The sequence below is a fragment of the Palaemon carinicauda genome, chromosome 21 (assembly GCF_036898095.1).
Source record: "Palaemon carinicauda isolate YSFRI2023 chromosome 21, ASM3689809v2, whole genome shotgun sequence".
NCBI lineage: Eukaryota > Metazoa > Arthropoda > Malacostraca > Decapoda > Palaemonidae > Palaemon > Palaemon carinicauda.
In genome coordinates, this window is record NC_090745.1 from 26,956,477 (window position 1) to 26,969,980 (window position 13,504).

At 38.5% G+C, this 13,504-nt stretch overlaps 1 protein-coding gene across 2 annotated transcripts in view; it reads right to left on the minus strand.

The window, feature by feature from the left end:
* glu (structural maintenance of chromosomes 4-like protein gluon) overlaps positions 1-13,504 on the minus strand; it is a 134,272-nt gene that overhangs the window by 17,719 nt on the left and 103,049 nt on the right. For both annotated transcript variants that reach the window (XM_068344913.1, XM_068344912.1), the window contains exons 7-8: positions 9,988-10,220; positions 5,831-6,014 (exon numbers count right to left, since the gene is read on the minus strand). In XM_068344913.1, the coding sequence (XP_068201014.1) occupies positions 5,831-6,014; positions 9,988-10,220 (417 nt within the window). The remainder of the gene's footprint in view (positions 1-5,830; positions 6,015-9,987; positions 10,221-13,504) is intronic.

The window sequence follows — 13,504 nt, forward strand, 5'->3', positions numbered from 1 at the left end:
AAGGTTATAAGGAAAGCAAAGTTCATCAAATTCCAGGGAAGGCTGTTTTGTGTTCCCAAGAAAGACTCGGACAAACTCAGAGTCATTCTAGACTTGTCTCCACTCAACAAGTTCATCGAGAACAAGTTCCGGATGCTAACCCTACAACACAAAAGGACACTGTTACTGAAAGGGGCGTACACAGTCTCAATAGACCTGGCAGATGCTTACTGGTACCTTCCAGTCAGTCGCCCCCTATCCTCCTACCTAGGATTCAAGCTACAAAAGACAAAGTATGTCTTCAGAGCCATGCCCTTTGGACTAAACATAGGCCCAAGGATCTTCACGAAATTTGCGGACGCAGTCGTACAACAGCCACGTTTAGAAGGCGTTCAGGTAGCTGCATACCTGGATGACTGGCTAGTGTGGGCAGCATCCAAGACTGCTTGTCTGCAGGCAACCACAAAAGTGATCCAGTTCCTGGAACATCTGGGATTCAAGATCAACTTCTTGCCTCTCTCCAGCTCAAGAGTTCCAATGGTTGGGAATCCATTGGAACTTACAGTCACACCGCCTCTCCATTCCACCAAAGAAGAGGAGAGAGATTGCGGGTTCTGTCAAGAGACTACTGAAATCCAACAGGATCTCAAGATGCCAACAGGAAAGAGTACTGGGCTCTCTCCAGTTTGCAGCAGTAACAGACCCAGTGCTAAGAGCACAACTAAAGGATGCGTCAGGAGTCTGGAGAAGATACGCATCAAACGCTCGAAGAGATCTACAGAGACTGATACCGACTTTACTGCAATCGCTTCTGAGACCGTGGTCGAAGGTCAAGAGCCTAGCAAGGACTATTCCCTTACAACCACCTCAACCATCGGTAATCATCCACATGGATGCCTCGACGGAAGGATGGGGAGGTCATTCCCATCAAAGGAAAGTTCAAGGGACCTGGTCATCCCTGTTCAAGACCTTTCACATCAACCTTCTAGAAGCCATGGCAGTCCTCCTCACGTTGAAGAAGCTATCCCCTCACAGATCAGCCCACATCAAGCTGGTCTTGGATAGTGAAGTGATAGTGAGATGTCTGAACCGACAAGGCTGGAGATCGCCCTACATCAACCACGTGCTGTTGGCCATCTTTCGCTTGGCAAGAAAGAAAAGATGGCACTTATCAGCAGTTCACCTAAAAGGGTTCCGCAATGTGACGGCGGACGCTCTATCCAGGCTAAAGCCGATGGAGTCAGAATGGTCCCTAGACGCAGGCTCATTCTCCTTCATCTTGGAAAAAGTCCCAGAACTGCAGATCGACCTCTTCGCAATGAGCGACAACAAGAAACTACCTCGATACGTAGCCCCATACGAGGACCCTTGGGCAGAAGCGACGGATGCCATGTCCCTCGATTGGAACAGATGGACTCCCATCTACCTGTTCCCGCCAACAAACCTTCTGCTGAAGGTCCTCAACAAACTAAGATCCTTCAAGGGAACAGCAGCAGCAGTGGTGGCCCCCAAGTGGCCCAAGAGCAATTGGTTCCCTCTGGTGATAGAACTGAAGCTGAGGCTGTTTCCTCTACCGAACCCAGTTCTATCCCAACTGGTTCAGAAGTCGACTGTCTTCGCTTCATCACTGAGAACCCAAAACCTTCATCTCATGATTTTCTCGCCTTAGCAGTCAAGAAAAGATTTGGGGTCTCGAAAGACAGTATCGACTTTATAGAAGAATACAAAAGAGACCCACTTCTTCCAAGACGATTCATATTGTCTTCAGTTCTATCAACGAGAAGACAATATGAATCATCTTGGAAGAAGTGGGTCTCTTTTGTTAAAGCAAAAAAGCCGACGGAAATCTCGATGGACTTATGCCTGTCCTTCTTCATCCACCTTCACGAACAAAGCTTGGCTTCCACCACGATAACTACATGTAAGTCAGCTTTGACTAGACCTCTTCTATACGCATTCCAGGTGGACCCGTCGAACGAAATCTTCAACAAGATTCCAAAGGCATGCGCTAGACTTAAACCAGCAGCCCCTCCGAAGCCCATTTCATGGTCTTTGGACAAAGTCTTGCACTATGCTTCGAACTTGAACAATGAAGATTGCACCCTAAAGGATCTAACACAAAAAGTGATATTTTTGTTACGCTATAGCCTCAGGGGCTAGAATTAGTGAAATAGTAGCCCTATCAAGAGACGAGGGCCATATTCAGTTCACAGAATTGGGAGAACTGAATCTTTTTCGCGATCCTACCTTTCTCCCCAAAAACGAGCTACCTACCAAAAGGTGGGGTCCTTGGAGAATCTGCCCTCTGAAGGAAGATGTCTCTCTATGTCCAGTAGAGTGTCTAAAGGTCTATCTTCGAAGAACTTCTGACTTCAAGGGAGGACAGCTCTTCATAGACGAAACCTCAGGATCAAACTTATCCCTGAAACAACTGAGGGCGAAGCTCACCTACTTTATTCGCAGAGCGGACCCTGACAGTACACCCGCAGGTCATGATCTGAGAAAAATTGCTTCCTCGCTGAACTTTTTTCAGTATATGGACTTTGATAGACCTTCCTCATACACAGGTTGGAAATCCTCTAGAGTCTTCTATAAACATTATGCGAAGCAAGTGCACGAGCTGAAACACTTTGTGGTGGCGGCAGGTAGTGTTATAAAACCTGTCGTCTAGTGCTGCGATGAACAGTGAACTGTTTTGGGACTTTACAGTTTTGGGTGAAAAGGTGTTAACACCTTTCAGTGTAATACCTAATTAAGGGTCACCCTGGTGCCCCTGGGACTGTTCTTTATAGGTGTAGAATCAAACCAATAACACCAGTGCCGTGTGTATACCGCAGTGTTCAAACTCATCCAACATTTACAGTGAAATTATCTTAATTTTACAATGATTTCGAGTGGCAATGTTTTAATAATATATTTCTTCCCTTACAGGTGATAAATATATATGTACCTTTAGAATGTTGATTGTAAAGGATATATTTATGTTGTCTATATAAATAAATATAAAAAATATATTTGCCTCTTATTCGCCCCATAAGTAGCTGAATAAAACTAGCCAGGGTTTCTTAATTATTTTTCCTAAAAATAATGTAAACACTTGAATGTGCCTATATGTGTAAACATAATTATGGTAAGTTAATTGCAATTGTTCCGACGTATACAAACCTTTTCGCTTCTATAGTCAGAGTTGACAGTTTCCCTGCAGGGGGCAGGAAGCCCTAAGCTCGTTCCAAGCTTAGCAGATATGACGAATAACGGTAGCGTCATATATTCATGTGGTCTGGGTGACCATATAGAAGCTGAATCAAGGTTAAGGCACTTATACAAACCCACAGATATAGTACTTTCAAGTAATTCTCTGGTAAGCTTCCATCAGGACGACATGGCTGAGCCCAAAAAATGGATTTTGAAGCAAAGCGAAAAATCTATTTTTGGGTGAGATGGCCATGTCATTCTGATGGACCCGCCCTCCTTTTCTAAGAAAAGGAGTATACATATGTAACAATCCCCACCCGAAACTACTCTATCAGTAGCCATCCATGCTTAATTGCAACAAGGAATGGGTTGCCATGCGTGGCACTGTAGTAGTACAGGAAGGGGATCCGCCGGGTAACCTTGATGACGGCTCCCCTTCATTTTCGCCACTCTTCCCCCCCAGAGCGAAAACTCTATTCGGGGTGAAGATTGCCATGTGTCGTATCAAGAAATACGTCCCCTGACATTATGCGATATCCTTAAGAATTTTCTTAAGGGATACTCGCGCCAGGAGTTAGAATTCTGGAGACCTATGGTCAATTCTCTGGGAGTATCACTGTAGCTAAATATCCCTTAGAAAACTGCCTAAAGGAATCTTCCATCAGGACGACATGGCTATCTCACCCAAAAATAGATTTTTCGCTTTGCTTGAAAATTCGCTATATGGAAAAAATTGATCCAAGGTACGAGTGAATTGACATACAAGCTCAGGTCCCGGAACGCATTAAGCTCGTATCTCAAGGTACTACTGTATTCTATTCAAAATCCAAAGTTAGTCCAGTTTGGTGGTAGGACTCCATTAGTAATAGGTAAGAAATATTATTATGCTAGAATGAATTATGATCAATTGTCAGTTGGTTTGAAAAAAAAAAAAAAAAAGGGCAAAATTGGCAACTTCACTTCCACCCTTTTCCCCACATCCATATTCGAAGATACGCTAGTTTGTCAACTTATTGTACAGCTAATTATTGTTTTACAGAACTTATAATATTTATGTTTTATCGGGTTGAAGATGAAGTAGTATAGAAAGAAAAATAATTCACAAATAAACAAATTCTTCTGTATATATATATATATATATATATATATATATATATATATATATATATATATATATATATATATATATATATATATATATATATAAGGCTAAGTAGGATGTAACACATTAGTCACATCACTCACATGAACTGGTTTCAGAGTTACATTACCGGGTACCAATCATTATCGTTTAATCTGAACAAAAGGTAGAAGGAGTGCCAGGGCACCAGCCACCTGTTGAGATAGTACCACTAGAGTTATTGGGTCCTTTGATTGGCCAGACAGTACTACATTGGATTCCTCTCTCTGATTTTGGCTCATTTTGTCTTTGCCTACACTTCCATTGAAAAGACTGGCCTATTCTTGCCAAATTCTCATCTGTCCTCATACAACTGACAACACTGGAATTACCAACCAATTGTTCTTCACTCAAGGGGTTAACTACTGCAATGTAATGGTTTACTTTCCTCTTTTTAACGGTAGAAGAGACTCTCTAGCTATGGTAAGCAGCTCTTCTAAGAGGACATTCTAAAATCAAATGATTGTTATCCAGTCTTCCACTGTCTTGGATTAGAATTCTCTTCCTTGGAGGTACACTTGGGCATGCTGTTTTACCTCATTTCTCTTCCATCTGTTTTTTTTTTTTTTAAGATCTTATAGTTTATATGTGAAGGATCTAATTAAATGTTTCTGTTATTGAATTATTTTATTATTATCTATTCTTCTCTTGTTTATGTATTTCCTTCTTTCCTTTCCTCAATTGGCTATTTTTCTCTGTTGGAGCCTTTGGGCTTACAGCATCTTACTTTTCCAACCCAGGTTTTAGCCTAGTTTGTAATAATAAAAATAATAAAAAGAAAATCTTTGATGTTCGAATAAACCAAAGTAACAGTATCGGAGTATTGGCAATTTGAGCTCATTTTTTGATTGGCCAGTACCGATACCAGATACTGTACTCATGGTGTCATGACAGTGGTTGATACCGGTAATCACAAAAAAGACCAATGCAGTACTATCGGTACAGATACTATCGATCCAACTCATATATAATCTAATATAAAAAGTAATGGATAAAGAAAAGTATCCTAATAAAAACCAGATTACATTTCTGAAGCCACCATGGTTTCCATCCACAACTAGGTAAAAATTTAATAATAAAACTAAGAAATGACCCATCAATTCCCATATGTTTAAGTCTGAAAACAAGGGCATTGTATCTGACATGGTAAAAAGCAGCACTAAAGTAAATATAAACCAAGTGAAAGTAGAGAAGGCTATCCTCAAGGTAAGTTTTTTTTCCCCATTTAACTAATTAGTTAATTTTTAATATGAGATTCAGACCACAGACTGACCATAAAAATCTTGCCAATATGAACACAACCATGTTTTCCAGATAAAGGACTGAATAAATAGTGCTTCAATGTTATTCTTTACTCGTACCAACTTATGCTACACAGAAAAAACTACCAATACTTAGAGACGATATCTAAAACCTTTTCACTTTAGTTGGTAGATTAGTTTATAGAAAATAAAACTGTCCATGCATATAACTCACCTTGATATAATTTCCAACAATAGAAACATTTTTGAAATCCAATGCAGCATCAATTTCATCCATAACATACAGTGGTGTTGGCTTATAGTAGTGAAGAGCAAATACCAATGCGAGAGAGGACAGGGTTTTCTCACCACCAGACAGATTTGTGATATTTTTCCATGATTTCTTAGGAGGACGCACACTGTAAAAAAAAACATGCTTAATTGGTACATTTTGTCATCCTTTTTATGCTGCATCATCATTTGACATCATTATGAATAAAAGGCATATTATTGGTAATAAAAACCAAAAATTAACAAAGTAATTTGCATTTCCCCTACCTATATAAACCAGTCCTTTAAAATAGGGAAATGTTTTAAGATATTTAGTTAACAAGGTTGTTAAAATTATAATACGGAACATGGGTGTAGTATCAAAATAATAAATATTAAGTATTATACAATATTTGTATTTTGTTGTTTTAAAATTAATATATATTGCAACATAAAACTTTTTCCACTCGTCAAGCATTTAATTATTTCATGCTTGTACAGCTCCCTACACATAAATAATTTGACAGTTAATAAACTAACTGTAATGATTTTTTGTGCACTGAACACAAACCAATTAGGAACCACACTTGATGTGTATTGGAGTGAATAATAAGGAAGCACAAACTGTCATAAGCTATTTTTCAGGCATTGTGATTAGAAATTGGATTATCCACAACGGACTCAAAAGCTTCTTCCAAAAACCAGAGCTTAATTGTTTCAGATTCCAGATCTATAGGGAACCAGAGCTGTAGAGTAAGGCTGTGCAAGATACATACATACAGATACCAAGGCACTTCCCCCAATTTTGGGGGGTAGCCGACATCAACAAATGAAACAAAACATAAAAGGGGACCTCTACTCTCTACGTTCCTCCCAGCCTAACAAGGGACTCAACTGAGTTCAGCTGGTACTGCTAGGGTGCCACAGCCCACCCTCCCACATTATCCACCACAGATGAAGCTTCATAATGCTGAATCCCCTCCTGCTGCTACCTCCGCGGTCATCTAAGGCACCGGAGGAAGCAGCAGGGCCTACCGGAACTGCGTCACAATCGCTCGCCATTCATTCCTATTTCTAGCACGCTCTCTTGCCTCTCTCACATCTATCCTCCTATCACCCAGAGCTTTCTTCACTCCATCCATCCACCCAAACCTTGGCCTTCCTCTTGTACTTCTCTCATCAATTCTTGCATTCATCACCTTCTTTAGCAGACCGCCATTTTCCATTCTCTCAACATGGCCAAACCACCTCAACACATTCATATCCACTCTAGCTGCTAACTCATTTCTTACACCCGTTCTCACCCTCACCCCTATCTACTCGAGATACACCAGCCATACTCCTTAGACACTTCATCTTAAACACATTCAATTTCTGTCTCTCCATCACTTCCATTCCCCACAACTCCGATCCATACATCACAGTTGGTACAATCACTTTCTCATATAGAATTCTCTATACATTCATGCCAAACCTTCTAATTTTTACTACTCCCTTAACTGCCCCCAACACTTTGCAACCTTCATTCACTCTCTGACGTAAATCTGCTTCCACTCGACCATTTGCTGCAACAACAGACCCCAAGTACTTAAACTGATCCACCTCCTCAAGTAACTCTCCATTCAACCTTGCACCACCTTCCCTTCTCGTACATCTCATAACCTTACTCTTACCCACATTAACTCTCAACTTCCTTCTCTCACACACTTCCAAATTCTGTCACTAATCGGCCAAGCTTTTCTTCTGTGTCTGCAACCAGTACAGTATCATCCACAAACAACTGATTTACCTCCCATTCATGGTCATTCTCGTCTACCAGTTTTAATCCTCGTCCAAGCACTCGAGCATTCACCTCTCTCACCACTCCATCAACATACAAGTTAAACAACCACGGCCCTCCATCACCTGGGCTACAGAAGGTATACAGAGCTGTAAACCACTGGCACACCTGGCTAACGGGTTAACTGGGGAAACCCGAGCCCTGTATGACGATACATGGGGTCGTGGCACTGCAGAAACCACTTGGGTGTTCCCCCCTACCACCCCTGAAAGAGGTGTGTTGTAAGGAGCCCTTTCCTTTTGACTATGCTAGCCATCATGAACTTCTTTCTTTTCTTAGAAGGTGCAACAGAACCCATCCCAGATGGCAAAGGAGAACATGCGCATTTTTTCCTCTCATCAACCTTTGCCTAAGGCTCTGCATGCAGAGAAGTCTGACTTCTGAGCTACCATTGATGATGACTCCCCCAAGGTAAAAAACCACTTTTGTTGCTCCAACAGGAACCACAATGTTGGGAAACTATCACAAGGAGGAGGTTGACATTCTGGGGTTTTCTCCTGTCGGAGGCACTGGTGTAGAAGGGCACACCTTCCAGAACTATTGGACTTCGGGATCTCATGGGGCACCACCACTGGGTACACCAGGAGCAAGGTAGCCCTACCTACCAGTTCCTTAACATAATCATACAGGGCCTGTGTGTCAGACCTAAGAAGGCCCAAGCCTTCCTCAAGTCTAACTTATCGTTGGTAGTCTGTACAACAATAGAAGAGCCTTTGATTTCTGATGGGGTTCATGCCACCAGAACCTGAAAATAAATGCAGGGTCTCCGCATTCCTGCCGCATACTACCAGTGGATCAAGCCAGGGGCGTATGCACAAAAGCAGATACCAGTCACACTCGATGAGGGAACGAAAGTGAAAGATTTCCTTAGTGTCTTATTCCTGATCTAGATATTAATCTTTGGCACATCGTTCAATTATTTCTTTATGCATGTTGCATAAGATTTTTTATAACTCTGACCATCCTTTACATTCCGATCTTCCTGCACAGTTCTATCCTGGTAGTAATACTGGGCATGCAATTAATTCTAATAGTCTGGCCTACTCCATTATGAGGCTCAACACTACACAGTATTCTAGAAGTTTTATTCCAGCTGTGATCAAATTGTGGAATGACCTTCCTAATCGGGTAGTTGAATCAGCACAACTTCATTAAGTTCAAACTTGCAGCAAATGTTTTTATGTTGAAAAGGCTGACGTAAGTCTTTTCATAGTTTGTATAAGAAACAACTATTTAGATGTTGATGTTTTTAAAATATTTTATTTTAATTGTTCATTACTTCTTGTGTCATTTATTTCCTTTCCTCACTGAGCTATTTTTTTCCTGTTGGACCCCTTGGGCTTATAGCATCTTGCTTTTCCAACTAGGGTTGTAGTTTAGCTAGTAATAATAATAATAATAATAAATATCAGATAAGATCCAAGAAAGTAGACTGAGGCGGTATGGTCATGTGATGAGAAGAGATGAATAGTATATTGGGAGGAGAGAGATGGAAATGGAGGTACAGGGAACGAGAAGGAGAGAGAGACCAAAGCGAAGGTGGGTGGACTGTATCAAGGATAACTTGCGATCAAAGGGATTAACTGGTGATGAGGTGTGGGACAGAGGTAGATGGAGAAACCTGACCAGAAACATTGACCCCACATAAAGTGGGAAAAGATGTAGACAAGAATAATAATAATAATAATAATAATAATGAAAGTGTTATCTTGGGAGTTTCCCAAACAATCACTAGAGAAGGCTTAGCTCTCTTCCTCCCCTTCAAAGAATATGCCTGCCACTGCAAAAGACTACGACATGCACTCAGCACATGGGGATGATTGTGAACAATCATGCCCCTAAGAGATGCATAGAGAGTGTGGATCTCCAGCCAGTTTTGTCAAAACCGGTTGTGTCCAACCTTTCCCCACCAAATACGCATGTCCTTTACATTCATAGCCACAAACAGCAACAACCAACATACACTTTCTAGAAAAAGATAAAACTTTTTGGTTAGAGCGCAACTATATACCTGTACTCTGCAGCCAGATATAAAAGTGAAGAGCATCTGACAAGCTTGGAAGTGTGCTTCTCACCCACGCTCACTGCCTATTGTCAATTACCTTGTTAATGAATTCAACGGCTGGTCCAGATCTGCTGAAAACATTTCCCTATTTAAAGAGGATGGAAGGTTTGTATACACGTAGGAACAAATACATGGAAAAATAAATGAAGGTCATGACCAAAAATTTTTAAAAGTACAAATAATCTTTAGAATACCAAAAGCCTTGTCTATAGCCTACCTGAAAACTATTCCTTCACTAAAAGGATCTAAAGAGTCGACCAATTCCAGTTCTGCATCACCTCCTAGAGTGATCATCTGATACATTTCCTTTAACTTGTTAGATATTATTGTAAAACCAGCCATAAATTCATTTAAACGCTGTTTTCGTAAGTCTTCGTGGTATTTTCTTTGCTCATCCCTTTTTTTTGTGATTTCATCTAACTCTGCAACACGTTGCAAGTAAATTTCTTCCTGTAAAAAATAAAATATCTTAGTAATATTTTTCACTAAACCCTGGTTATTATATATACAAATAGAAATATATTCAATATTCATATACAGGCACTAAAGTGTACCATACTGTATATACACATACAGCCAGCTCTCGTTTTTTGAGTTATTTCTGCTGTTTCACTTATACGTGACACAGAGGACCGCAATACTTATAGTTTGCTGTCAACCTCAATTTTCAGATCAAATAACTCTATTAAAGCATGCTACCGAATGATATTTTATTTTTCCTAAAAGAAAGAATTATTACTTGCTCTATCATTTTTACATTAGCATATAATTTCAATAATTCTATTTGAAATACTTCTCTCCTATTTAATTTACTTGTAATGTTAAGTTGAATCACATAAAGGTAACCAGTTTCATTCATGTTCCTGATACACGATATTTTATAGTTTTTACTTCCGTGGTGCTTGATTATAAAGCTTAGGAAATTATCTATTGCGGCTCCGTCAGTGAGCATTTAATACACTTTGTAAAGAGACAAAAGACTTCATTAGTTACAGAGAGAGAGAGGCAGATAGATAGAGTAAGAAAAGAGAGAGAGAGAGAGATATCCAAGTGATAACTAATAATGAAAGCTATATATGTATTATAAGAAAATTATGATAGCTTAAAACACATTGGTGCTTGTGATTCTATATTAAATATATACAGTAGATGACTTGAATAAGTTAAAAAATAATATTTGTATGTGCATCAAGCTGGTCTGATCATAACACCAACATACTTGATTGTTAAAATATACCCGAAAACAAAAGCACATACAGTAAATGTTTCATTAAAACCCAATTAACTACAGTATTTTTAGCTACCATTGGAAATGGATTATACTCGGTATAATATTTTTGTGTTGCATTTAATCGGCACCTTTCAAGGAAACAAAGATTTTGGTTTCTTCTGCTATATGTAAGTATTGTATAGCAAAAAAAAAAAAAAAGAGAGAGAGAGAGAGAGAGAGAGAGAGAGAGAGAGAGAGAGAGAGAGAGAGAGAGAGAGAGAGAGAGAGAGAGAGAGAGAATATCAGCTGGTGTACTGTAACGTTACTGACGATACTTTTATCATTATCTTTTATTTTTTCTAGCCCATGGAAGAAGATGAAATAAATAATATTACCAGGTTACTATACTGTAGAAGTAGCCAACTGAACAGAAGACGGAGCATACGGAGTTGCGTCATGTTTCAAGAAAACGCATAGATCTTCGTACGAAAGTGGTTAGTGGTCGTGTTATGTGATATGGACACTTAGTTAATCATAAATAGTTAAAATATCCACAGAAAAGGGTATTACACTAAAAATTTTAATTAATAACTACATATTGTATTTCTTTACTTCACATGTATGTAGGCTACGTGTCGAGTCGTTTAAATGAAAACACCGAACACTTACAGTACAGTTAAGGTGTACTGTACATATATTACAGTAATATACACTACAGTATCAGCGAGTGTTTTATTACAGTATTACTAGATAGGAACAACTGTTTAGTTATACAGTACAGCAAGGGTATGATGACGACTCTGTAAAGTTTTAGTTTAGTATAATACTGTACTATAGCCTTACCATGTCTAATACAGTATATAGCGTACATGTGTGCACATGTACTGTACACTGTACATTTGATTATAAACTGTAGTAAAAACCAAATAAAATCAATATTAGGCAGTCCTTAGTGTGTTAATTAGCCCCTCAGGTGCCACTCATAGGTTAGGAGTTAGCCCACCCTAGGGCAACACATTCGCAATTTTTTGCTTATTGAGTCTGTCTGTGTCAGCTAACCCTCGCGAAAAACGAAGGCAGACTATATATATACCTCTCTTCACAAAAGACTTTCAAGCTGCGAAATGAGATGCGAATATTTTTATGACTCACTTTGCAAAAAATGTTTCATTTTAAGAAGAGAGATTTGCCAGCCAGGCCGAGAATAAAATAGTCACCCAATAAAAAGAGTTGAAGAAAACGAGTTTAGACAATAGAAAATGTAGCTGTGGTCTATAACGGGTAACTACCGGTATAATAGTACAGCGCATATGGTATTGTATATTTTATATAATATGTACAGTATCGTACTGTATGTATTGTATTATTTTCTATTTATTATTACATTATGTTGTAATAGCAATTTAATTTACAGCTATTAACAGTTATTTTAGGTATATTAAATGGTTAAAATGTATTTGGCTGTACAGTATTTCATTATGGTTATACTATAGCTTTATTATAAGATTTAATGAGGTGTTTTACAGGGTTTGGAACAAATTAGGCAATTTACATGTAAAATGTGACTCACAACACGAAAAAATCACTTTACGAAAGCCACTCCAGAACGAATTAATTTTGTGTTGTAAGGCATTACTGTGTGTGTATATATATATATATATATATATATATATATATATATATATATATATATATATTCTATTGAATGAAAGTCTGCCTCATGCATCATTAAAATGATGTTTAAACAAATACATCAATATTATATTGTATCTATATCATGGGGAATGGTTTTAGGGAATACAAGACAACAATTAATAACACATCCCTCATTGAAACTACTGAATCACAAATGAATCTGTATACAGAAAACTTTTGTATTACCAATCGCTTCCTGAATCTAAACAAAGCTATCAGCAGACAAGCCTCACAAACACATGGTACTATGCTATTCTATCCTGTATTTCCTTCATATCAGGTTATGGTAAATTTACTGAATAGGTGACTAAATTGATTAAAGCCATCTCCATGAATGACTGTCAATCAATCAGTATATTTATCATGGTTGAGATTACAGATACAAATGAAGGTATAAAATTAGAATTTCAATAATAGAATTTATTCCTTTACTCACCTTTATTGCTTTGCCTGACGCTAAATTTAATTGAAACAGTTTCTTTTCCTTCAAACAATACATGCCCTTAAAGTTACATATCCCTCTATCATAAGTAGTAAGAGGGCAAGGATGTCACCTCGGTAAATATAGCTTTCAGTTTTGAATTTGTTATTATCCCTCCTTTGGATAGTATGAGTCAATGGGGAGGAGGGTGGGCATGTATATGAATATCAGGTAAGTATAAAAATAAAAAATTTTATTACTAATATTCTAATTATTTCTATTAATCTCCCTTGATGTTCATATTGCTGATTCCCACAATCAGTTGGAGGTGGGCAATGTTTGAAAGAGAGGGTAAATTTTAATACAACCATACAAAGTTAAAGTTGCAAATCTAGTCTAGATTACTTG